The sequence below is a fragment of the Oculina patagonica genome, chromosome 2 (assembly GCF_052425735.1).
Source record: "Oculina patagonica isolate OP01 chromosome 2, crgOcupat, whole genome shotgun sequence".
Lineage (NCBI taxonomy): Eukaryota > Metazoa > Cnidaria > Anthozoa > Scleractinia > Oculinidae > Oculina > Oculina patagonica.
In genome coordinates this window covers 11,535,972-11,563,953 of record NC_135759.1, presented here as the reverse complement: position 1 = coordinate 11,563,953, position 27,982 = coordinate 11,535,972, and the positions used below count along the sequence as shown (strand labels likewise).

General features: G+C 36.7%; 1 protein-coding gene across 3 annotated transcripts; it reads right to left on the bottom strand.

The window, feature by feature from the left end:
* Window positions 1–4: 4 nt before the first annotated feature.
* Window positions 5–27,914, bottom strand: LOC144638903 (pancreatic secretory granule membrane major glycoprotein GP2-like). 3 transcript variants are annotated; one of them, XM_078498203.1, is made up of 10 exons: window positions 27,088–27,914; window positions 8,039–8,452; window positions 7,616–7,660; window positions 6,438–6,830; window positions 6,325–6,357; window positions 4,763–4,795; window positions 4,200–4,223; window positions 2,823–3,405; window positions 2,233–2,555; window positions 5–1,738 (listed from the first exon to the last, which is right to left on the bottom strand). In XM_078498203.1, the coding sequence occupies exons 2-10, from the start codon at window positions 8,283–8,285 to the stop codon at window positions 1,590–1,592; spliced, it is 1,830 nt and encodes a 609-aa protein (XP_078354329.1). In that variant the 5' UTR covers window positions 8,286–8,452; window positions 27,088–27,914; the 3' UTR covers window positions 5–1,589. The 3 variants fall into 3 exon arrangements, with proteins under 3 accessions (XP_078354329.1, XP_078354323.1, XP_078354315.1); XM_078498197.1 differs by lacking the exon at window positions 27,088–27,914 and adding an exon at window positions 13,280–13,635; XM_078498189.1 differs by lacking the exon at window positions 27,088–27,914 and adding an exon at window positions 11,054–11,159.
* Between the last annotated feature and the right edge of the window lie 68 nt (window positions 27,915–27,982).

Below are 27,982 nucleotides of genomic sequence, written 5' to 3'. Positions count from 1 at the left end.
GTTTAGCATATATCCCTTTGACAGAACAACAGCGTCGAAATCGTTTTCTTTTGCGATTTTCACTGACATTTGGTCAAACAAAACAACGTGAGCAATATAAGAGTTGCAGAGATCAGTTGTACCGAATAAAATCAAACTTAAACTAACAAGAATGTACACGATAAACTAAAACTAAAGAATTATTGTACACATTTTTAAACAAAAACTCTACAAGGAAGTCGAAGTAGAAAGGGCGTGTTACTCAAACTGGCTCTAGCTCAACCCCATTCCATACTAATATTTCAACTTTTTAAGTTTTTAAAAGTTTGAACGTCTTACTAACGCTCTCTATAAAAACCAAATTCTAAAGAAGTACTTGAAATAAAGTGTTTAATCCGTTTAATTAAAGTGTACAATAGCTACAAAATTCTTGGGATGTTTAGCTCGTGGGAACGGGAATGATAAGGTTCTAAGAAAAATTACTGATCACTGACATCAACTGGTATTGCTTCAAACATATCGTCTATGACAACTTAAACAATTTAAGGTAAAAGTAAGCAAGTCCAGGAAGGCAACAGGGCCTGACCAATCTTGGGTCAAGGGGGTCAAAACCATATTAGCCTTACACAAGCAAGGTCTGCCGAAACAGTCGTTCATTGTATCTGAGACTTGTTGCCAAGAAACAGATTGGCTTGGAAAAATATTCTTAAATGTCAGTTTTGTACAGCACAGTCATATCAGTAAATATTCATTTCCAGTTAGTACTAATCCTCGAACAAGTACGTCAGCGTACAATGCAAAAGATTTATATTAGCGTACTCACGGTAGCCTGAATATCAGTAATCCTTCTCTGGTGGCTTGCTTCCGAGAAGCAAGGAGCAGGCGACCAAAGAGGGACCTCTGAAATTCAGGCTAAACTCACGGTTCTTAATTTTGAGTGTTTGATGATATACGTCGCATTAATAAAAACATATCACGACAAGCTGAGATTTATTACGCAAGACTTTAGTTCCAAAACATCGAATTTTTATGGTTTAACATTATGAATGAATATTGCAGGATGATGGTTCTACGACATGATGGTCGTTTTACTGGCAGATGACTGTTTATGCATGTTTATGGTGATAAAACGATTTTGTGTCCAAGTTTTCAGCTAAAATAGCGATCCAAATAAATGAATATATAACCTTATGATAAATCATAACCTCTCTTGTGTCACTGCAGAAGGAAAGTCTCGAATTCAAGAATTGCTAGAGAGTCAAAAAAGTGAAATCCAGACTTTGAAACGTTCAATCTTCTTTTTGAAAGGCTGTTTTGAAATTCCGTTCTATCGTGATGCAATACAATAGAGTACATTAAGTTTACGTTCCTCGTGACTCCTCAAATGCTATATTGAATGACTTGACAATTATGTGTTTCTAAAAACCACCGAAAATTGTGTTTGATTACAAAATAAACCATAAACAACAAAGAACCTGAGCTAATTATTTAGTTCCACACTCGTAAGATAATGATATGCTTTTTCTTAGTTTACAAACAAAATTTGTATACAAACAAAACTACTTCCGAATGCAAAAGATTATCATGCCAATTTAAAGGTGCGGCGATCTCTAATCTATTTTTGTTTGAGTTAGTGCTAGTGGTAGATAGCCCCGGACTCGAGCCCGCGTTTTCTTGGACCAAGCTATGTATGACACTCCCAAGAGACACATGACGCCCACCATGGAAGATGCGAAGATCAAAGGACTACTCTTCTGATCTGCAACAGTAAAGTACATTTAAATACGATTACATTATTTAGACACCATTTTTCAGTATAAAAATAACTCGAGAACCATAGAAAGAAAGGAGATGTATTGGGATGTCGCATAGTCCTCCTTTTCTCTCTGTACTAGAATCTTTGGTAGCTGCGCAGCCCCCCCCCCCCCCCCCCCCCCCCCCCCCCACGAAGATGGACACCCTTTGGACCAAAGGACGTCTGCATAAAAGGCTAATTGCTAAGATGCCTAAACCGTAGTCGTCAGAGCAGAATCGTAATATTTTTGTGGCTAGGTAGACACCCTTTCGCGAATGATACCATACGCCCTCTTCCACTTTTCAGTTCCGACAACGCAATTTTGCGCGCTGTATAAGTTGTTTTTGTTTAGGACTAGGTTTTTTGACGCAGTATCTCAGTTAGAATGTACAAGACGAAATCGGAATATGCAGAAAAATTGAGCTCATCGCTGCGTTTAAGACCCTGCAACAGCTTACCTTTGATATCCAGGCTGTGTAATTCTTCAGCAATCTCCTGAAGATTTGTTTCTTTATTATCTTCCTCCTTTCGCATGAATGGTCCCTGAGCCAAATTGTACTCCTCGTCATTTGCCTCTTGAGTATACAGCGACCTCTTACGTCGGTCAGCCAGACAGCCCTGCGCGCAGCGTGAGTTAGGATCCGTTGCGTTACATATCTTGACCTTACAGTGCATGTACACAAACTGATGATCACCAAGGAACTTGAACGCTTCCAGGCTAAACCGCTGAGTTCTTCTGTCAGCTGCTGGAATGAACTTCACGGTGTCATCTGTCGCACATCTGTAAAGGATAAAAAACGTAGTTGGTAATTGTGCTACACTGATTGCTTTGTGTCTAGGAAGCCAACCTAAATAAAGATGGGGCGGGGAAAGACAGATTCAACAAGTGCTCTTGCAGGAATATTGTAAACTGTGCCTGGAAATTTAGATATATGTAGACGTTGTCCGTAAGGCACAGACGGTATTGCTCATATAAGAGTTCCATATTACCATCCCCTGTATAGCTAATTTCTATTAACACTGAAAAACAAAAACAAATGTTTTATACCCATCTTCGATGAATGTGTATTTCAATCCAGCTTTATTGGGATCAGGGTCAGGTGTAGCAAAACACTCTTCTGCCAAAATCTTCAGCCTGCTATCTTCTGTATCCACGCTGACTTCTACGAACAGTATTTTCCTCAGAGGCACGTATACTGGGAAATCTTTCTTTTTGTAGTCGCCAATGAACTGGTTATTTGGGAAAATCTTCATTTCCAGTACAAATTCACCATATCCTTTCTTGGAGAAAATGATCTTCTTGCTTTTGACTTCGAGACCAACAGCGGACACGACTCCCATGTTTGAATAGTAACAGCTGAAGGGAATTTCTACTTCGCGCACTCGTGTGATTATCTGATGATGTTCCACGGGAATTTCCTCCACCTTGTTCATGTAGCAGACGAAATCCTTGGTGTGCCTGCTTGTTGTGTGGCATTCCGTCAGTCTTGTGTGGAGAATGAAGTGAGTTGAGGTTTCTGTGGCTCCACAGTTTACATCAGTAAGGCGAAGATGTTCTCTGTCCAGGCCGTGAAGAAGATTTTTTGGAATGCTGATGTTCATTTCGTCCTTACCACACGTGACTTTAACGCCTAGTAAAATTATAATGCCATGTTTGAGTAAATCTCATGATGCGTCTCAGTAGCAATGAAATCAAAATAATACAGAAGTTAAAGATAAAATGTAAGCCGCATTGACCGTCTATTTAAAAGGTCCCAGTTTTCCCGGTAGATACGATTTCGTCCTTTATCATTTATTCGCTAGTGTCATGAGTGGCCTTAAAGGTGCTGACACACGAAAGGACTTGTCGCAAGGACAAATCACAACATGTACATACACAACAAAATTTAAGGACGTTTTGCAGCAATACGTCCCATTGTGGCCATGTAACATTGCCACTTTTTGTATCTTTTAATCATGTGTCCCCAAATAATTATAAGTAAGGCAATCTTCCCTAGCTATGTGGTTTTGACACTCTTATTAAGTTTTTAATTCATTTCATTCATTCCTTCAACATGTTACTGCTTCCTTTTTTTTGCCGTGTGTGTGTGTACGTTGATTTGTCCCTGTTGCATTACTATGTACCTTAAGAGATACTTTTCTGTACGAGCGACAATAAATGTTTCTGATTGGTTACTTACATTGCCACGATTTTTAAAGGCATTAAAAATATATATAACTTATTTAACTTGTTTAAGTCCAGAAATCCTTTCTTTAACCTGATGAGACTGAGTAACAACCTAACTTAAATACATTTACGAATACGTGCACATGCATTGCTACTGAGATACAGTTCATTAGTTCACAGTTTGCACACTCAATCAAATATGACCGGTAAATATGCGACATAACTTAACATTATTGTACTAAAATGTTTTTTTCTTACCGGAAACTGGTGGGGTTATAATACCTGCATGAAAAACGAAAATACAAATAAATAAACAAACTTAATAAACTACTACCCACCCACCACCACCACTACACCAATCCCCCCCACCGACAGTAAAAAGACATACTTCGCTATATTACTGATAAAAGGATGCAGATGGACTAAAGTGTCGGAGACTAAAGTGGTAAAATATATTCTCATAGAGAGATCTTTATGCTTTTAGGTATTTTCAGTTCCCAACCTCAAATGTGAAACGAAAATCAAACATAATGTCAGGTCCTAGCAAACAGAGTCGCAAATCGACGCAAGATTTGAGGTGTGTGCCTCACAAAATAAACGTAATAGGTAGTTTCCCGTTGTTGTTTTGCAGAGCACGGATAAAAAGTCTAGATCTATTAAGATCTTGCATTGTAAGACGTTAAACGCACGTGCAGAGTCATTGCTCTGCTCAGGAAGTGTTTTGTTGACAATTTCTTGCTCGTCTTCACTGTTTGCGTTAACTCCTGTTACAAAGCGTTTTTGTCCTATTTTTAACAGCTACAGAATCTAGTGTCACGTACTAGGCTTGGTCGTTCCCGTTACTTCTGTTGACACTGAAAGAAATATTTAAAAATATCGAACGTTAGCTTAAGAAAGTCAATGACAAGGATGCCAGAAACACTGACAACTAATTCGCATTTTATAATCTCGATAAAATGTCTTTTGCATTTAATGTTCAACTTGTCTTGTTTTGTTAGCTTTTCTGTAGAAGAAGATTTTAAAAACATTGAAGAAACAAAAGTTAATTGAATATCACTTTCGCCGTTTTCCTGAAAGAGTTGGCAACCGATGTGTTTCCAGTGAAATTTCTCGTCCCATTTTTTCGACGTTTTTGCTTGTTTACAAGCAAAAATGGTAGAATAGGGGTTAGTAGACAAAATTTGGAACCACATATTTGTAAACTCTCAAGGGACTTTTTTAATTTCTCAAGGGACTGTTTTAATTTCTCAAGGGATTACTTTCCGCTGTGGGTGATCACTTGCGATTTCGTGGAAAAAACGTGACTTGTCACATTTACAAACGTTATATAACAATTTTAAAAGTGACATGTCAGCTTTCTTATCTCAACACACGTGTGTCTGAAAGGCGATCTATAAAAAGCGTCGCACAAACAATGGATTGCGTAACTAAAACACGAATAAATAATCACTAGCACTAATCGTTTAAAAATTACAAACGTCAAAAATAAACCATACCAAAAAACTCGCTCTTTTCAAAGATATTATTGAAGTTAAAACAAATGCAAGAGATGGGGGCTTCTTTTAGCTTTTAGAGACCTCGCGTTGAGCCGTTGACAGCAATGTTGCATGAATCGGCTTTACAACACGCGCTCGTATCTACGCAGTTCGAGTGGAATTTCAGTCAATGACAGCAAAATTCTTTCGTATTTCATCTTCAAATATAATCGAAAGCATTCACTGTATATATGGCTTTTGTTTAATCCTGGGTCTTGATATCCGACCCTCGCAGAGCCTAGACAAAACGCAGCTTGAGTGTAACGATTTGTTTACGCAATGTTTTCTCCGACAGTAGTCGGAAATATCCGTATTTTTTTTCGTGCTTTTTCATGGAGCAATCGTAACGATACGGCCTTGAACACATTGAACGGCGGTCTACCTATAACAATTCAAATATAGCGTTGCAAAAACAAAGCGTGGAACGCATATTTTGCTGTTTCATTTGCTAATTTCGCTGCCGTAATCGACTGCCTCGAAAGGTCCTTGCAGTTTTAAAGTAGAGAATTGTCAGATCTCGCTGAAATTTGCACTGTTTATTTGTGTAATGTTAAGGAATATGTGTATAAATACCCGGCGCGAACGAGCCATTTTTGACAAAATTATATGGCTGCATTTCCTCCGCGAAGATAGGAAATTGTTAAATTAAACTACAAAGAAACTGTAATGATAAGTTCGAAGAACAATGCACAGGATAAACCTTCGACTCATACTTCATGCAAAAACGTCGATATCTCGAAGAGACTTTGATTTATTAATTGTGCTGAAACATTACATCGGCTTTTTACTTTTGTTTCGCATTTCATGATCTCGATTAAATGTCTTCTGCATAAAAGATTTGAACTTGCCTTTTGTTGATGGTGTTACTGTAGGTGTAGGTCCTAAAAACATAATAAACAAAAATTAGTTAAAAAAGAGAGTTCAAAACCGGCACTTTTTAAGTATTTTATAGCTTACTTACCTTTGCCATTGCCACAGTAGCGATAGCTGCAGCCTCCCCACGGGTCTCGCTTCAGATAATAAAGGAAGAACTCGCCGCAGTAACGAACTTTTATTTGAGTCCTCCAATGGCAACAGTCGTTTTTCCAGTGAAAGCACACTGTTCTGTTGACCTCACCTTCCTTCTCATCTTGAGGGTGAGAGCCATTCAGCCAGCCTGGAGCATTTGTACCACAGCGTCTGACAGGAACACATTTATTAGCCATCAATGTACCTGCTTTACCAGTGAATCGATACCAGGCTTCTTCTTCATTTAAGTCTGTTCGGTCACACTCTCCAGGTCCCTTGGTTAGATATCCCGCCGCGCGGTCAGGCTCGGATAGTTTGATGTAGTCACCAGACAAACAGGGATTGTCTGCGAGGAAAAAGCAACATTGCAATTTACTCATTCGTGTTTCTTATTTCACACACAGAAATATCTTCAGTTCGCGCTTACAATCATGGTTTTACTCATCAATGGTGCACGAAAATATATTGTTATCTTTCCCTTTAATAAATATTTTTGCATAAAGGACAAAATGATTTTTTCCCGACGTTTAAGACATTGAATGAAAATTTCTTTAGGGTGAAAAGATCAGGTAAGCAAAGACAATTCTTTCGTGTAAATAATTTGTTGAAAAAGTGCTTAATTGTTCTTGACAAACAGAGAGACGTTTCGGGAAAACCCCTTCATCAGTCAGTTTTTTAGACTGATGAAGGGGTTTTCTCGAAACGTCTCTCTGTTTGTCAAGAACAATTAAGCACTTTTTCAACAAATTATTTACACAAAAGTTTAAGCCAAAGTGCTACACAGCAACACTTTATTTATCTTTTAAAAGATAATTCTTTGCCTTTTTTGTGTAAGCTTCGCCAATGTAGAATTTAAGCCGGTTATTTTCAAGCAACGATCATAATATATATATATTATTTTCCAATGGGATGTTTCTGTTATTAATGATCATCATCATCATCATCATCATCATTATCATCATCATCATCATAACAATACGGTGTTATGACATGAATAGTGTGAGCCTAATGATTGTTACAGTACAGAAATAAATCCGATATTATTCAACTGAGTTTACAAATACTCGTGTTTAGACTCTAAAAGATCATATCTATTTCAGAAATAGAAAGCCGCGTTCCGATATTACTTACTTCGTTCCTCTTCACTTTTGCGTTTGCAGACTTGGTACTTGGAACCTAGACAGACAAGTCACGTGATATGAACATATTATATCATAAAATTATTATTGATAAGTAAGAATTTAGTCGTGTCACTTTCACAGTTATATTTTTAAAGGCCATTACAGTATCTCGTTGCTATGTTACGCTGTTGCGACGCATGAGCAATTTTACTTTCCTTTAAACATTGTTAAATATTACGAAAAACATTCCCTTATTATGTTAATACCTTTAAGTAAACATCCGGCAAAAAATAATTTTCAAGTTTTATTGTGACTTCGTGTTCCATTTTTGACCGCACCATACTCGCTGACAGTCAATGCTATAAGGCTTGTCTGCAAGTAAATATTAAATATCAAAACAAATTTCATTACGTCACTATTGCTGACTGCTCACCAGTTTGATTGATAGTACCATTGCCACAATACCGCAGATTGATCATGGGCGGCATCTTAAACTTGTACACAAAGAAACCTCGACAGTTCTTGACTTGAATATCCGTTTTGTAGTAACAGCACTTGTGATGCCAATGAAAGCAAACCGATCGATTAGCTACCCCCTCAGCTGCCTTGGGGTGACCTCCATACAGCCATCCAGGAGCCTGGGCACCACACCGCATGGTATCAACACAGTCGGTTGGCATGGCAGTGCCTGCAGAGCCATTGAAGCGATACCACGTGTTGTATATCACTTTATCCCGTGATGTTAGGTCACATTTACCGATCCCTTTTGTTACAAATCCTGCAGCTCGATCAGTATTGTTTAATACTTTGTAAATGCGCTTGTCACACGGATCAGGAGCTGAAAAAGCTAGTAAGAGAAAAACAACAAGTAACAGGTCATTCCCGGTCACTGGAAATGCATCTAAACGAGCAAAGTTGTGTTACTGAGTGAAGAATATCTCTTGACTATATCAATATTTTCCTTATTTGGCTAACTAGTCTGACAAAGACAAGCCAATGCACCTGACGTTATGGCACTAGTCTACGAACAGGCTCACGTTTGGAATTTTGCCTGCTCGTAGGCTAATGTAGTACCTGTTATTTATAATCTTATCATTTTTTTTTTATTTTCTACTTCTAGTTATTCTTTTTATTTATCTTAACTCTATTTAATTGTTGTTAACAAATTGTAGTCACACGACCTTGTGCTTACGCAGTCACTAGTGTCCGTCCCAAGCAAAGAACCGTTCACTCATTATATGCCGTAAGTCTTTAACAAAAGTTGCTTTATGGTAAAGTACAGGCGATGTTTTAAACGTCTTGCTGTTATCCTGTCAGTGTCACTATTACTGTAACTGTTTTTAAAGAACTTTGATTTTTCCACTCGTTTTTGAATCAGTCAAGTTCTAATGCAACGCTCCATTATCTTGGCAAATGCACACAGTTCAACTGAGCCCAGAAAGCAAAATATTTAAATGCCCATTTGTTATAGTAAGAACCTGAGTTTTATCACTTTTTGTATGCCCTAATTTTACTAGAAGGATGGATACCAAATAATATATCAATACAAAATGGGACATTCACAGCCTTTTGGAAAACATTGGACACAATTCTTGCAATATCTCTATGAGTTATTTCTTTAGCAACTGTTTATTTTTTCGTGTTAATGGCTGTCTACTGTCTTTGTTGTCTCAGTTCTACGCATCATTAACATAATGAAATGAACATTGTCAACTAGTAAATATAATTGAAAATTGGGAAGCTTTCAAAAAAGTTATAAAATTGTAGAGCAGTTTTCAATTGAGTGTCGTAAAACCAAAACCAAATTAATTACTCTGGCCAATCACAAAGGACACAGACAATCCAGTGAACCAATCAAAACTCGAAGCAAATACATGTAGCTGGCACGAAGCGCGAGGAAAACGTGCGCGAGCTAGTCACGATTGGTTTTGGTTTTACTCTTGATTGGCTGAGAAAGTGGCGCGAGATTTTTAAGCCAATCAATAAGCGTAGTAATGCAAAACCAAAGCAAACGCAATTTACTTTCGACACTCAAGTGAAAACCGCTCTATACATTTTCGTGGTTTCAATGATGTATAAACAACCTGTTTTAAAGTCCCTTAGACTCGCAATGCTTTCGATAGATTGGGTTATTTATGCTAAACACGTTTAGAATAGAGGCGCCTTATCTCTTGCAATGTAAACGAACGTGCTTAAAAAGTACAAAAATTGTTAAGGAGCTATCCTAAAAGTTCGCTTAAGCCATTATAATTTCATTGCTATGCTCTTTGACTTCATTTAAGTGTATCTGTATAGAAATAATGTGTGCAATGTGTGTAATGTGCGCAATGCCTCGGTGAAAATTCTTAACGGTGAAGTAGTTTTTAAGGGGGAAAAATAATATTTTGTTATCAGTTTCAATAAAACGATACGATATTACAAACAAGTGCTCTTTACACTGACGAAGGACCAATTTAAACCAGGAAAGTGAAAATATTTCCTACACATAAAGCATTTTAAATCGGTTATCTCGCCAACATTTGTTTTTACTCTTCGCTATTGATAAAAAAAAACAAAACAAAATGATTTTGGCCTTTAAGGGTTATTGGTTTCATCTACTTTTCTAAATTTTTTGTTAGATTCATGGACAAAATTTGTAGGAAAATGATTTTTTGTCCCGAAGTACAGTGGACCACTTTTAACTGAAGAGACTGTATCTACAAGTTCACTGTGTGTACGTATTTGTGCCTTCTCGATCCTTCTGAAAGCGGAAAAAGTGTTATAAAAAACATGCATACATTATGTAACTTGGCCGCTGTGACTTTGTTCGGTACTTAATAAACGTTATTAACAAATCTGCTACAAAATACACATGCAAACGTTTAGTTTGATTCTGGGCTCGATTTTAAACAATATTTATTCAATTGTAAAGCGTACTACTCGTTACAGACATTTTTCGCACCGACGAACGATCCTTTTTTATTAAACGTTAACGTTTAAAAAACTTTAAACGATTCACACTGCACGTAAGGGACTGTTTACAGTATACTTTATACCCATAAAAGGCCCAATTTTGACGCAAAAATACTGCATACAAAAATTAAAATCCCCCTGTATACCGTATACCTAAAAACCCTGGCTGACCCTTAAAAAGGCCTTTCAAAATACCTTAAAATATATTCCTTAAACGTATATTGCTTGTTCAACTATCAGCTACAGTGAAACTGCAAAAACGAAGGAGCTGGGAAATTGTTTTGGCTTCTGCTCCAATACTTTGGCAGCCGGGGCTGAAGAATATCGCTTGTTGTAAAAGGGTTCTTTATATCGGGGTTCCACTGGTCAGCCAAATGATTCTTTAAATAGATACATGACCTAATATGGAGACGATAAAGAGGCTGGTTTGTAGGTCTAGCCTTCACGCGCGGTACGCAAGCTCTCTTTACAGGCTATTGTCGGTCAGAATTCTTACCTTCATTTCCCAGAACAGACAAAGTACTGCAGCTGAAAGCCAAAATGCTGCAAACTACGAGAACAGAGGATCTCATCGCTCCAACGCAATATTTCTTCCTCCCGGAGTAAGCAGATAGACAATTAAATCGGCTGGTCTAATGTTCAATTCAAAAGCAATTGAGCAACACGGAAAAAATGTTTGTCTTTTGTTCTGGCTTTTCCGCTTTCGTCTGTGTCTTCAAACAAACAAACAAGTTTCTTAAAAGTATGGCTGACCCTGCTGGGTAATAAGAATACCTTTTCTCTATCACTATTTGTTTAGGCTAGAAGAGCTCTTTTTTTAAAAAAAATAAAAACAAATTTTAACCATTCATACACCGTGCAGTTAACCTCAGTTCTGTTCATCTATTGTCACACTCGAGCCGGAAGACAGCATGACACAAACGTGCGTGTCATTTTCTTAGCATTCTCGTGCATCCGTTTTGTCCCTTCCAGTTACCCAGTTAGTATTCAAAATATGTATATTTATGTAAACTTAGACTGCAGAACATCTAGAAAGCTAGAAAGAAGAACTCAACAATGCACTCAGGCAGAGAAAAAAACTGGCACTGTTAAAATTCTAACAAAGTTATTCAGAATGCTTATAGACGCATTCGTGTATACCATATTGTGGCGAATGTGGAAAACAGAGAAAACTACAGCATTACATCACCGAGTAGAAGGCTAACGAATAAGTGAAGTACTTCAGCTCACGTATTTGAACAAAACAATGGGATGTGGACAGGGACAGGACGCTCGCTCTTATAGTGGGAATATTCTTTAGCCCGGGGCATTTCAAAATAGACAATATGAATCTAAAACAGTCTTGTCGTCAATTGGTATGGTAGATTAGAAGTTTGCTTTTGAGAAGATCGGTGGCGCGTTGTCTTTTTGGGCACTTCCATTACCTATATTCTACGGTTGCGGGGGCTGAAGAAAGGGAAACACTGAGCTTTGAAAATGATGAAAATAATATGCCAGAATCAGTCCAGCACAAGTAATAACACAGACGGAGAAACTAGCAAGAAAACTCACTGGACTGCTGACTTGCATGTTTCTAAGTACGTACAAATAAAATAAGCACAATTTTAAAAATTGTAGGGTACAATCATCTGCTATCCTTACAAATAGACTGACAGTGCATAGTCGGAAAAAAATGTCAAAAACAAAGTCCGGACCTGAAGGCGTTTTACGGCAAAACATATACAATATACTACTTCCTTAATGAGCTCAGTCTTGAATTCTTTTTTTTTTGTACGATAACATTGCCTGACGAACGCTCACTTCATAACGGGTTCACCATTTGACCGGTCTATTTCATGTTACAAACTATTGAATTAAAACTATTCCAGCGCGCCATGTTACATAGTTTAGATCCTTTTAGGTTTTGCAACAACGTTACGTTAAAATATGCCTCGCTGCTCAAGGTCTTCGTTAAAAATCGTCATGTATAACATCGCTTTGATACAGCAAAGCAAACTTTTAAAACAAACTGTGTCTCAAAACTTAAAATGACAATTGTTAACACTTTCAGTGCCAAAACATCTTTTTTGGCCAGTTCGAAAAGGTCGCGAAAAATGGAAGTAATTGTCTTAGTATATTCAAAACATTTCGATTCGGGAACCTCGAAAAGGCAAAGCAGAAACAGCATTTCTGCTCCTGTTTTAGCAGTTTCCGTGCTAAACTCTAAAGACGTGTTAAAGTTCACACTGCGGTTCACCTGTGTACGCCTTCCGAAAGCGGAAAAAATGAATTTCGTTGTAAAAACATGAATTCAGTATGTTGCTTTGTTGGTATCTTTTGTTTGGTAACTTTGTTTGTTACATACCATACTGCTACAAATGCATTTGTTAATCTTTGGTTCAGTTCTGGACATCTAATACATAGTTTTCGAACAATATTTCATTCAGTTTAAATAAAGCTTTCTGCTCGCAAAAGCCATTCGCGCCACTGATTAAGGATCCGACTTTAACGTTTTAAAATTGTTAAAATAACTCACGCTGCACATGAGGGATCGTTCAATCGTCAGTAAAAGTTTAATTCTCGTTTTCGGTTTCCTTAAACTTATATTGCTTGTTGATAAACTAAGACAATTCCGTTATAACAGTGATACTTTAAATAGATACGTGACTACTGATCTAATGAGCACACTGTACACTGTCATCTCGCCCGTCTGTCATAATTAGAACGCAGACTTGATACTTACCTTCACTGCCCAGGACAGATAAAGTACTGCAGCTGAAAGCTAAAACGCTGCAAACTACGAGAACAGAGGATCTCATCGCTCCAACGCAATATTTCTTCCTCCCGGAGTAAACTGATAGACAATTAAATCTGCTGATCTTATTGTCTATTTAAAAGCAATTAGGCTAACGCGGAAAAATGTTTGTCTTTTGTTTTAGGTTTTCCGCCTTCGGGTCAAAATTGACGTCCAAACGTGTTTTAGGTTTTTCCGCTTACTGTTTGTTTCCAAATGAACAAGGGCTGTATTCACGAAAGTATTCTTAACAGCCTCCTAAGATAAATTACAGGAGTTAATTGGTATTCCAAAATACCTCCTAAGTTGAGACGTGTCTTAAGGTTTGCTTCTAAACTTCGGACGACCAACGTTTTTAAGATAAGTGTCTGAAGTAGTATTCATGAAAACCTGCTATCTTTAGACATACTTTAATTGTTCTACTAAACATAGGGGGTCAAGATTGACGTCCTTACGTTCTAGAACCAGTCTTAACTCCATAGTGACAGCGAGCTAATTTAGACTGTAGTAGCGATTTGCTGCAAGAATTTTCTCGCTGTTGTTACATGCTTCCAATTAGCAAATTTACTGTTTGAAGGTTGACTATTGCTTTTCATCTTTTTTTAAAAAAAATTTCTTTTTCGTGTCAAGCAAAATTTATTCATTTTTAAATGCAGTATCGGTGTCTCAAAAATTGCTTCTAGGCTGCTTTTCTTATTATCTTCTTGATCGTCCCAATCTTCCTAGTGAAATCAAAAAGCATTTTGAAGCGACCTGCATGATCAGGACGATTGTTCCAAAAGGTGCGACTGCACAGTTTGGGCCTGGACCCGATATAATTATTTTGGTGGGAGTCGTGAAAAAAAAATGGCGAACTATCGTCGTCTCGGGCGTCTCAATCACCTGAGAGTGGTTACCATTAAATCGCTTGCTATTGTTCACAATCGTCCAGATAGAATCTCAAGCGACCGTTATGTATTAAAGTGATACCATCGTCCATTTCAGTCGTCAGGGTCGTCTCAATCGTCTAGTGATTCCATTTCGCTTGAACTTATTTTGGATTCAGGCGATTGGAATAATTATATGGAAATCAGGGTTTTTAAACAGCAGGCCTTATCCATGATAACGTCATATGCTCAAAATTCACCACCAAGCCTCGTTTAGGCGAATTATTCTCAACCCTCTGCCACCTTCATGCAGTTTTCACGTTGGTATTCTTTTCATATTTGCTGCTTTGGGAATTCGTTCATGATAACATTTACAAGTTTGTACTTGGAAAGCGAGGCTTGGTGGTGAAACTAGCCAGTCTGGCGTAAACATGAATAAGGGCTATTGATTGCCTCTTAGACCTCGCAACAATGACAGGCGCCTTCTTTCCACAGGAAAAAATGCAGTGTTTATTATTTTTCATGATTTTTCTTATCAGATTATTTTTTTATACGCAATGGCGGTGGTTTTCTTCATTTACAGTTTAATAGAACTGTCCCAGGTGATATGGAATAATCATTACTTTACAAATGTACGTAATTATCGCTCTTTACAATAAAATCTGCAGGTTCAGTTATGGCAACACAGTTTTAGTAAATCCTTTGACATTAATACTTGGAAACTAGAATAGTTAAAATTCTGTCAAGAAATGTGTAGGAGAAACAGCTTTTCAGCTAACGACCTAATAGCTATTTTTTACTTTACCCTGTAACTAAACAACAACTAGCGTTAATCAAGGCATGTTAAACATCGCCCAAACATAATAACGCCGCTAGTCTTTATCAACGCTACTTGTTTCTAAAACGCTGCGTGTGATTGAAACTAGCCGCAGAAAGAAATTAAATCGCACCTGACCAGAAATGACGAAAATGAATTTTTTTATAAACGCCGATAGTAAACGGAAACTAATCAACAGTATTTATACATCAATTTACGAGTATGATAACAATGAATAAAACAAAATCTTCACTCAATTATGGGTTAAATAGCAAGTAATTAAAAAACATTTTACGTGTTGAACAGCACGCAAAATGATTCTACTGAGTAAATATATATTTGGAACCAACACCAGAACACCATCCTCTGAAGGATACTTGCAAGTCTTGCCCAGAAGCCCGATATGAGAATTTAAAAAAAAGAAAAGAAAAAGCGAAAAATTAAGACTTCTCACACTCATATATTTAATTATTCATATATTATGATTTGTGAAAGTGGAGATAAACAATAAAAAGTGATTTACCAAAAGAAAACCCGGGTTTACCAAGCGTTCAAGAGGGTTAAATGGTACTTAATCTTCGTCAAACTATCAAACAGCCACCAACACTTTCTAGTGCGGGCTCAAGACGCATTAAGAAGCAACATGAATTGCGTACACAGTAAGGATGGGCAACAACATTAGTGCGACCGCCTAAACCAAGAACTATAAATGTGAAAAATATAAAGTTGTGGAAAACCATTCCGTATTTTATTTCTTTTTCGTCCTTGTTTTTATTACTGGGTTTGCAAGTAATGGAAGTACAATTTGAAACTGCAGTTCTTATTTGAAGAATGACACGTACACTTTATGGCACATGTACATATTATGTAACGACCTCATCCCACTTCATTTAAAACCTGTAAGAAAGGTTGGTGAATGGAAACCTGTAATTTTCTGTTGCTTAATAGTCACTTGTTATTCATAATAAGCGGAGATTGCGCTAGCGGATGTTTCTTGCCACGTAAGAGGTACCCTTTCTATTACTCATCCCTTGACACCTTCTGACGTATTGTTAAAAAGAAGAACATTAAAGTCGCTGGCCTGATTCTAATTTGTTCATTTCTCCCGGACGTTTCCTCGAATCAGGTCAGTATTTCTATGTTAATATAACGATCCATACATCGATTTTTAATAGCGACATAAGCATTGATAAGTAAGTACATGTAAGTTACTTTATCAAGTGTCAAATCTTCTAGCACTAATACGAACAGTAAGCACAGTAGCTACACAGGCATTAGCGCAAGCACAAGCATAAGCAAACTTACTTGCCCTCGCTATCAATTGCCGCGACAAGAGCTGTAGTTATTTCCTCCTGCGTTTATCGCTTCTATGCGTTTTATAATGCGCCCTCATTTAAAAAAAAAAAAACAGCTATAGTGGCTGAGAGTCGTTGGTCAAATACAAATATGATTAGCTATGAAGTACTTTTCTCAGGCGTTGAATTAAATTTTGCCACTAGCTTTTATTTAGATGAAAACAGGTTTTTATAAATTTTAAATTGAGATCAAAAGCGATGTAAATCTACTTGAACGCTTGCTACATAGAAAATTAATTTTATTAACACTTCAAGTTATCAGTCATAAAATGGCCTATAATTCTTCTTAATAAAATTGTACTGACAACAACAACACGTTAGCTGGTCGGTGTTTACAACATAAAAGGAGACCTCCATTACCGAGTTGACTATTAAATTCCAAAAAAACAGGTTTGAGAACGCAAACCAAGTCAATAGAGAAACGTGTGGAAATTACATTTGGAAATTATTTTGATAAAAGGCTTGTAAATATCAGCTACACCTGCATTGGTACAAGCAAACGTTCAAATCGCTTGACAAAACCAAAATTAGTCATCTTATTCTTGACGTGTTTATATGGTTATATTAATAAATTTTATATTGAATAAAAACTACTCAACAAATAAATCGGTTGCTGAGTGCCTCTATTATTAAACTGCAAATTCGTCACTGTCCTAGATTAAAGGTATTAACAACACTTTGTCAAGGTATTTGTGTTCAAATACTCAGTCGATTAGTTACGTAAGATCAGGAACACATGCTGGTGTCACTAATAGATGCGGTGAATTAAAAGAGAATTCGAATAATGGTAAGCGGCAAGTTCATTAACGCTTTTGCTATTTTATGAATAGGTCATTAAGAGAAGTATTCTGCCGCCAGTCCAATAAAATAATAATAATAAAAAAAAACAGGAAATAATGGCAAGTTCTCCTTCATGCAGCCAAACACTGAGGACCGCATGAACCTGACTTGGCCTCTAGTTTGTATCACTCACGGAAACTTAACTATAGTCATTACACTTCATTACCGTATTTACTCGAATAAGCGCCGCCCCCGAATAAGCGCCGCCCTCGAATAAGCGCCGCATTTGTGACAAAAAAGTTAATAAGCGCCGCCCCCGAATAAGCGCCGCATTCCCGATGCGGCGCTTATTCCAGGAATTCCGTTTAACTAAAATCAGTCTAAAAACAGCTCTACAAAGCAAGTCTAAAACAAACTTGGGACATTTCTTTTTTATCAAAAGCGATGTTTTGCCGCTCAAAGTGATTGTTTTACCGCTCGCCCATTTGTTCTTCTATCGAACATTCTTACAACACGTAGTTCTGTAAATGTTGTGAAGGCTGCAAACTTTGCCAGGACAGCTAGCGCCACTTCTTTCTTCAGCAAGAGACGAATACTGACAATCAAAAGACGCTATTTTCAATTACTGTAAAAGGTTACATTCTTTGTGGCGCCCAAATTTTAATTAAGCGCCGCCCTCAAATAAGCGCCGCCCTCGAATAAGCGCCGCACTTGAGGGGCGAAAAATTTAATAAGCGCCGCGGCGCTTATTCGAGTAAATACGGTATACAAGTATAAGAACTCCATATAACATAAGATATAATTAGATTACATAGATAAGGCAAACCAATCACTGGAGAAGGATGTTATTATTACGTTATGGTTTTTACCGCCTCTCTTGTCTCTCACTTCCCTCTATGTGAAAACAAACATTACCGGATTTTACCCGCCACGGAAAAGTAATATCCTGTTTTTTCCGTTTACTTGACTATATTACCTGAAAAGTTCAGTAAACAACAAACATTTCCTTTACTGGCCAGAACAGAATTCATCTTTTTCGTCGAAGGAGGTCAGTACTTTTTAAGCTCAATAGCGATTCCTAAGGTCGAAAGTTCTTTAGTTTTATTCGACATTTCTATCCTGTTTTTTGATGGTTCCTATTAGATAAAGGAACAGCCCTTTTATTCAACTATACTTTTTATTTCCTCGCGAGAAAACGTAAATAATGTAAACGTCTGACAGGTTAAAGGTTAAAATGCGGGCTATACTCTGTAGTAAGGCTAAAAGGTCACAATTATACAATTATCCTGGAATTATACAGAGCAAAACCTCTGGTGATATCACATTCAACAAAGCGAAACTGAGCGATCTTGAGTAACGTGGATTTTGAACGTCTTTTTAGTTATCTACGTATTGTCACTACCAAGTTATCGTTAGCTGGTTTTGCCGAAAGAACCTTTTTATATTAAAGGAACATCATTATGGTGATTTTGCCGGGTTTTTTTTAAACCATAGATAACATTATTTTCTTCAATCGTACACGGAATGCGCCCAGACAACCAAGATGAGAAGATTAAGTACTGGTTGAAGTCAGGGCAATTTTAAGTATTTTTAAGTGATTTTTCCAACATACAAAGGCAGGGTTTGAAAAGTCTGCCAGACGTTTTCAATTTAATATCAAGCTTCGTACATACGCAACTCATTAATAGCCTCAATGTACTAGTATAGTAATTTTTACCAAAACTAAACCATTATTTTGAAGGTTTCCATTGATGTAAATGCGTTCTTTGGCTTTTGACGTTTCGGAGTCATGCTCATGTGCCAAGCCAATTAAATTTCATTATCGGCCCAAACCTCGATAAAAAACGATTTTCTTGTTTTTCAAGAAACGAAAGGGATTCTGGCGCGAACAATAACATCAGGTTTCTTGTCTATCTACTAATTTATGAGCAACACATGAAAGAAATTGGCATTTTAACTTCTGTAATGCTCAGAGTTCAATATTTACTGACTGCCACTTTCAGAAAACTGGACAGAATTGCCAACAGGGATTAGTTTCCGTCCGTCCACTGAATTACAAATCTAAAACCAAACTCAGGAAATAATAGCTGACGCTATAAACATGCAATAATACAATAGAGCTTCCATGTTGATTAAGCCATGTGGAACTCTACGGAAAGCAATGAACGGTATTTACTGACAGATCAGCCAAGACACTGCAGGCTTTTACAACCGTATTCGCAAAAGGGATATAACTCGCTTAATGGACAACGGCTGTAAGGGATGCATCCTATGCTGCACATAGTGCCTCTCAAGTCAAGTCATTATTATTATTATTTTTTTTTTTCTTTTTTCTTTTTTTTTAACAATTAAGATTTTAAACATTTTTCTATATCATAGATTATAATAACATTTTTACATGACTTATATATATTTTTATTGTATTTATATTTAGTATTAGTGTAGCTTTTAGTTTTTAGCAGTGTCCCCTAATTAGTATGGTATTATTTTCCAGGTTATAAGGTTTTGACACTTAAATAAAGTTTCTTATCTTATCTTATCTTATTTACAATTCAACTTAAAATGTTAAAATGAATATTGTGTCTAACCGAATCCATTCCATTCAACGTTATTTAAGGCCAGCTTTTGAAGACAGATAATATTCTTACAATTATATCAGATACCATGATCTTCTCAAAACATCTACCACGAGCTGAATAACAAAACAACACTCGATTTCTAAATTGTTCATGTTGTTTTACTTAAAGGCCTGAGAAAAAACCGAAACCGAGACAGTGGAAAAACGTGTGCTAATCACATTGCTATTTTAAATGGTTCATCGAATTCACTTTTTGCGTCGATGGGAAACAAACATAAGCAGATGTTTTGCACTGCCGGAAAATAGTTTTGCGCTTTTCTCTTGTAAATATTCTAATCTGGAATCATCAGGAGAAAAACAAACGTTTTCGGTAGTCACTGATTAGAAGCGCGAAACAGTGCATCATCTTCTTGACGCTCGCCGAACCAGGTAAATGTGTTTAACATTTCAAAAGTGATCGTACTAAGATCAATAATAATTTTTTTTTATCCAGTTTTAATTTTGTTTTATCAAGTCTGTCAATTTTTCCGCAAGTTACAGGGTAAACGAAAATCTTTTTTACTCAACTATAACTTTCGTTTTTATGTTCCCGTTGAAAAATATGGTGAACATTTGACCAAAAAATTCAATAAATGCTCACTTAAATTTGTATTGCACCTAGTTGAGAACTGGAAAATCTATTATAGAGGTTGAAGGTCGCGAATTTTGTACAATTATTTAGACCATAAATATTTCCAAAGGATGGCTTAAATCATCAAATATAAAGAGCACTGACAAGTCAGAAAACGAACAAAATGGCACTCTCCTTACTTCTCTGTGAAAAATTCAGTGGCGGAATAATGCCTGTAAACATACAAAAATGTAGGCTAGGTAAAGTCGGCGTTGAGCCAAGTGGCCCATACAGCCGGAGCTTTAAGCTACGAGTAAATACAGAAAAGACGACATAAAATGTATGGGAACATTAGAAAACCGTCTCAATTTCGTTCAGCAAGTTCATTATTATCACAAATTTAGGTTTACTATAGTCGGAAAAGCTTGTTTCAGGGCCGTAGCTAGTATGAGGTGAACAGAGACACTTGTCTCGGTAAAATAGTATTTATTCCATGCATGCGGAAAAAGACGAGTTCCGCACAGTCTTAAAAATTATTATTCGATTTTTTTAAGGACTGTAATCTATTTATCTTCTCTGCAATCTTCAAACTATATTTGGAAGTTCCAAAGGAACATTTCTTTATTGAGTTGAGAAACACATTCAGCGGTTATTAATATTTTATATTTACTCCAGGAAATCCCCAGTCAAAAGCGCTAAGAAATAGTTTACAAGGTTTCGCCATGATCGGTTCCAGTGAAAGATAACAGCATTTTGAAAATATTGAAAAATTAAAGAATGTGGAAAAAGTCTACGCGAATGGCCGATGTGAATGTTTTCCATGATCAAATTTGGGAAAAATTCTTTTATCGGAAGTGAAACGGCGAAACGGCGCGAAACAAGTCGACGTCAATGCTCACTTATAAAATCACGTCTACACAAAGATTGCTAAGAACCCCTTCTTGTTTGACTGCTTCGTTTCGATTTCGTTGTACAACCACTTACACCCGCGGACATGTAAAAGCACTAAGAAAGAGTTTAGAGGGTTTGAAACAAACATGGCGTGAGAAACAAACGTTTAAAATAGCTTTCTAGAATTGGGAGCCATAAAAGCGCTGTATTCCCAGGATAGAATCTAAATTTCTTTATCTTCCTCGTCGAAGCAGGTGAGCATTATTTTTTACACTCCAGAAGCTATCCCAAGATTCCTAACAATTTCGTTTTCCTACCATTAAGTATCTTTTAGTTGATGCCATATTTTTCTTGTGGACGCTTATTAGCAAAACTGTCATTAACTCAAACGTAGCTTTTTTTTTACTTTTTTGTCAGATCAGAAAACTAAAATTTGTATTTATCCAAATATGAATCGCATAATTTGTATGGATTTAAGCAACAAACAGGTCATAATTGTAAAATTATACTTGGCAAGAGCTATAGTTATGTATTTTCATTTTAGAAACGAGAAAATCCTTTTAATACAACGGCTCGTAAAATTTAATAACTGCACGAATAGATAATTAACTGCCAGGGAAATATGCTAAGCTATGGGTAAACTGCTGGCGAAGTCCGTCATTTTTATTTTGGTTAATGTCGGTTTTAATTAAATTCGCACCAATTGAGTTTCATTGCTATGTGTGCTACTGAAAGTTTGATGTTTTCACAGCAGTTTTTTATGTTTTTTCTTTTATTTATTTTGTAATCTTAACTCTATTCAATACAACATAATTAGCAACGGATAATCCATTTCCCTCTAACAGGTGTAAAAATATAAAACGAAAACAACTCCAAAGAGCATCTTGTTTAGCTCAACATTGACCGTAAACGTATTTCCTGTGACTGACTCTCAATTTGTTTTTTTTATTCCACTTTCCTTAATGACGTCTGGAAGAAATACAAGGGCATGAATGTCATTTCAAGCAGCTACATGTTCTGATTTATAAATGCCTGAGTCGACTTGTTAACAACGCCTATTGGAAAGTGTAGAAGTTTTTGTACATGTGAAAAATATCGAGATAACACTTACATGATGAGAGCACATAGGAACAAATTTGCTCCACCTCGCTGTCGAATATTGATAAAGACAACGATATAAGAAAGACAACCTTAATCTTGAAATTATGCATTTGAGAATTCTCTAAAAATGCAAATTTGAAATAAATTTCAAGATCACGAGTAGAATTAGGGTCGTAGCCAGGCTTTCGGCATAGACGAGGCAAAATTTGCGATCGTCGAAAAAACGAAAAACTAGAGGGGTCTGAGAAAGGCACCCCAGAAATGTTTGAAATCTAAAAGCTCTGAGACGCTATTTACAGCATTTTCATAACATATTTCTTTTGAAAAATCAATCTCGTTCAAATGTGGATTATTTTCCTAACAAAAATCACTTTGCTTTTAATTTTGGGTTTTAAATCTAGACGAGGCTAGTGCCTCGTCTTGCCTCTTGCTAGTTACGGTCCTGAGAATTAATCCTTGCTTGCTCGATTACGCCTTAATTGCATGATTGCGAAAACTACGAACACGCTCCGTAAAGTACAATATATATATATATATATATATATATATATATATATATATATAAAAAATTGATTATAAATTTGCCTGCTATCAGTAAATCATTAGGAAGCAAACATTTGTAAATTGGTCAATCATGTAATTAGTCTGAAAATTAAAAAAAGCTTTGTTCATTGAGTAGATAAGCACATGCATGTCTTGAACACATTACGTCGTAATTTGCATATTATTAGTCCTTCCAGGAAATCCCCGCTCGAAAGTGCTAATGTGGAGTTCAGAGATTTTTCCACATTCGTTTTCAATGAGAGTTTAAAACAATTAGGAAAGAAAAAGAACAACTGGAGAATCAGCAGTAAACGCGCGCGAACGATCAATGTGAACGTTTGAATAATTATCGAATGCCCAGATATTATTATGATAAGCTAATTTATTGTTTCTTCAAATTTGAAGAGGATCAAACAGTCTCCTTACCTTGAGCTGTATTTTTTCAAAGCTGCTTCTATCAGCAGGAAATAGATTCCGAGAAAAGTCGACGTCAACACTTACTTATAAAATCGCTTGTGCGCAGAAATTGCTAAGAAAGTAATTCATCTGTTTTACTTTTTCCTTTCGATTTTCTTATAAAATCATTTACATGCTACGAAACAAGCGGCAGCGATTCAAGATCGATAAAAATTCCTCTTTCCTACCAATAAGTATCTTTTCGTTGCTTGTGGACACTAATTAGCAAAACAGTCATTACTAATTAATGTTTTACGTTCAAATTTACATTTTGTCCAAATATGAATCACATACTTAGTATTGATTTGAGTATCAAAATTGTAATAATTAGGAAATTGTATTTAGCAAGAACTATAACTATCTCAGTGGAAACGATAAAATCTTTGTAATTCTACAGCTCGTAAAAATAAACTGCACGATGGATAATTAACTGCCAGAGTAAAAAGCTTAGCTTTCGGCAAATTGCTGGCGCGATGTCCGTCTTTTGTTAAGCTAATGTTTAAAAAATCGCATTTAACTTCAGTGTTTCACCAAATGAGTTTCATTCTCTTCTGTGTGCTACTGACAATTTTGATGTTTTTCACTGCAATTTTTCTTGTTTTTTGCTATTTATTTTTGATAACCTTAACTGAGATCAAAGCAACATAATAAGAAACAGATTATCCATTTCCCTCACCAAACAGGTGAAAAAAACATAAACCGAAAGTGAATCCGAAGAATATTTCGTTTGGTTCGCTATTCACTGAATATTGAAATTATCCGGGGGAAATATTTGTAAGATTTAGATTTTTTAATCAACTTCAAACGCGAGAAAAAAAATTAAATGTTATACCCCTAAAACATGATCATCTTTAACACACACTTTGACACATTATGCCTTAGTTTTTTTCGGCTTCAAATGGAATCAGTTTAACGGATTTAAAAAAAAAATAGGTAACAGTAGACATCACAAGGTCGTTATTTAATCGTTCGGCGCTTGTAGGCCTTTGAAACGCCAAAATGAGATGAGGTCGCTCAACCAAATGAAATAAACTAAATGACGGCATTTTAGAAACAAAGTATTAAGGTAATCTTCAGAACTGTGTTGGTATCAGAGTATCTTTTAATCCATCTGTAAAGCTTGAGATAGATGTTGGGACAGAACAGGAGATCAATTTTTAATGTTAAAATTTAAATTCAATTGAAGCGAAACTGTTGCAAATTGCGATTGAACCGTTTCTGGTTGTCGCCGGAAGGTTTTTAATGAAAGTGAGTGTATAGATAGGCGTGCAATCAGGCGCAATTTACTGGCGATTGTAGAGGTGGCCGTTTAATATAAAAAGGTGACAGTCCGACTGTAAGCCACGCCTCTGTTAATGCATATGTCAGTATGAACATGACAATACAAACATTGTGTCCCAGTTAATCAAACAAGCTTAGACCAATCTAAAGTGCCATATAGTCTACTTGAATGTTGCCGATTTGCAGCATGGAATCCTAGTTTCAATAGCCTGCGAACGCAGACGGATTAAGCCTTTTGTTCCCGCCGCGAAACAATTTAAAGCAAAAATTCGTCTGCTTTTGCAGGTAATAGCTTCGTAAGTTAAAAAGCGCTTTCAGAAAAATAACAGGGCGCAAAGACTGAGACGAAAAATTATACTGCAAGTAATACAAGAAAGAATAAAATTAGAGTGACAACTAAGAAGAGAGAGAGAAAACAGGTACTGTGCACTTTGCGGCCAGATCTTAATATAATGGAAGGTTTGTCGGTCCTAAAACATATAACGACATATTTTTGGCCATTTGCGCGATTAGCTTACCTTGTCCAAAAATGCTATTATTGAAAATAAAAATTAAAAGGCCTGATGGCAGGTTATTCAATTGAGTATCAGACTCAACCGTTAGCAAATGTTTCACATACAACTCGGAGATGATCAGTTAGTTTGCGTCTCGAGATACAGTGCAAAATGCAGTTGGTTAATTGTTTCTCGACAAGTTCGCAAACATCAACGGCAGAAATTCGCTGTTATCCGCAAAAACCGTGACAATGATTCTGTCCAAAACAACGCGCAATGATTTTCCATCGAGGTATCCGTATATCCCGCCTCTTAAACAAAAAATTCAAATTTTACATTTTACACCATTTGAAAGGCCACTGGGGATTTTCTTTTGGAAAAACAAAAGAATAAAAAGCTTTTTTCTTTCTAGAACTATTGGGGGAAATGTATAGTTTTCTATTTTGATCAACGAATGATAATTTGCAACGTCGATCACTCGCCAACATCAAGGCCGGCACGAAGTGGCTTTGATCCGTGATAACAACGATTATGTGCATACAGACGCGTAGTTTTCCAGCATTAGCAATATTCACACATAAAACTTTACATCATCTCAAAGGTCGTCTAAACTTTTATCTTTCAAAGAAACTTAGGAATAGGAAGCCTTTTATTGTCTCGAACTCTGAAAAAAATGAAGTTTCTACCTTTAATTGACGACAGTTTTCCAAGTGTTACCGACACGAAATCGTTTTCATATATTCATTCTATCCGAACGTTTTGAATTTTGTTTTACTCTATACGAAATTTTGTTGAATTGCATTCTGACAAGGAAGAAAAATTCAGGTTTTGCAATTTTCTCGTTTACAGAGACAATCCTGTGAAAGCAGGTTTATTTTTCTCGCTTTTTGTTTTGCGCCGTTGAAAAACAGCTGCTCAAACTATTGTAGTATTGTATTATCGTTTGGGGGAACTGCAACAAACCTCGCCTTGCTGCTATACTGTGAAAACTTCAAAATTGCACTGCACGAATCTTGATCTTCCCTTCGAATGACGCCGATGCTGATGATCTCTTTAATAGACTTGGCTGGCACACAGCTACTGTGGTCTATACATTAAATCACTGAATAGCCTTACATTTCAAAATCTGTAAGAGCAAACTAGCATTTCCATTACCCCGCACCAATTTTGAAAAAAAACCCAGCTTCAAAAATTCGAGTGGTGTAGCTCTTTGGAACAGGCTATCTGTCAAGCTAAGCATTAGCTGGCTGCAGTTGTTTCTTTAAGAACACTTCTTTGAGAAAGTGAATCAAACTTGGAAATGAAATATTGAAACACCCCTTCATTTTTGGTGTGGAGGTAGGTTACCTTGGGGGATGAACAAAAATAAGCATATTTTGATTGATAGATCTATTGTTGCCATGGCAACCGCAGTTGGTCACGCAAGCCTCAGGTTCAGGTTTTGAGTCAAGAAATCACCCTCAAAATATAAAAATATAAGAGTCTAGTTCTCTAATAAGTGTAAACCAAATCAAATGAAATCCCAGCACAAAGTAGAGTCATTCTTCTAGTTTATAAAAATTATCGTAAAATTATTTTGCGATTTATGAACAAGGAAAAAACTGTCACTTTATCATAGTGTCTGTCGGCCATTTTGACAAGTGGGAAAATCAAGCACGACCAATTTCGCAATTTCTTGCAAAGTGCTCAATTTCTTGAAACCAAATTAGCAGCAGAATTAAAACGGTTATTGTAGTTTCTAAATATCATAAAATATTTCTGGGGAAAGTTATATTTTCGCCGTGGGCGTTCTATACATACAGGGCAAATTACAAAAAGTTGCAAGATTGGCCATTTTGATGGCCGCACTATTTGGCCTAAAATGGCGTAATAAAGATGAAGTCAACATTAAAATATTTTCTTTTACCTGGTATTTTACTTAAATGTGATTAATACGGTTTTGGGCTCGCGAATTTGGTGAAATCTAAATTAATACAAAAGCCTACCTGGCAAGTTTTGGCAATTTCTTCAGGACGACTTGTCTCGAATTGTCGCGTGGGTTTCGCCTCCGCTCCCTCCATGTTCTTGACCAAATTGAGCACAGAAACTAGTAGAAAGGCCAAATCTAATAGTTTGGCACATCAACATCCATTTGTCTGCGTTCCAGACCACAAGTTATGTTGCATTAATCCGCATGCCTCGATAAACAACAGCTGGCCGCCATGCAAAAACACATCCGTGATGAATGTTTGTGATTTCTGCCGTCGATTACCAAAACTGTTAAGCACAGTCCACCGAAAAAGCTAAATAAATCACTGTACTTAGTAAATGTATTATCTGAGAACAACAAAGAGTGATACTTTTGGCTGAAATCGAGCAGTGCGAGCTCGATTGCTGAAATGTTGTCTAAACGAACACACCGGAACTAAAGGAGACGCGACTGCTGACCGGATGTAACGCAATACAAATGGTTTTGCGCCGGATGTAAGTGTGTTTAGGATATCTCGTGGTTCTTTTGGCTATGGGATTTTGTCTGTCGATCTGGTATTAGAGGTGGATGGTTTTACAGCGACAAAATAACAACGAAGATATAATTTCCAGATACAATCGTACCACAGAAGTTGAACCTTTATTTTACTGACGATGAGTGTCATGACTGTTATCTGCATTTCAGACGCAGCTGCACAAGAATAAACACAGTGGTGCATACATCGGTCAGAAACTAGCATATTTCGTAACGACGTCCTTGTCCTCGTTAAAGGCTACGCCGTTTTTGTTATTAGCTGAATCTTAAACAACAACAACAGTTAAAAAACCTCGTCTTTTCTGGGTCGTCTCCAAAATACTGTGCAGGATTATTTTTATACTGATAAACTTGTTACAGACTGGAAAAGGCGTCGC

Coding starts and splice junctions, on each gene's coding strand:
- LOC144638903 (XM_078498197.1), bottom strand. CDS start 13,355: ATGAGATCCTCTGTTCTCGTAGTTTGCAGCGTTTTAGCTTTCAGCTGC. Junction 8,453..13,279: donor ATCTGTCCTGGGCAGTGAAG/GTAAGTATCAAG, acceptor TTCTCTTACTAG/CTTTTTCAGCTCCTGATCCG. Junction 3,406..4,199: donor TATAACCCCACCAGTTTCCG/GTAAGAAAAAAA, acceptor TAATTTTACTAG/GCGTTAAAGTCACGTGTGGT.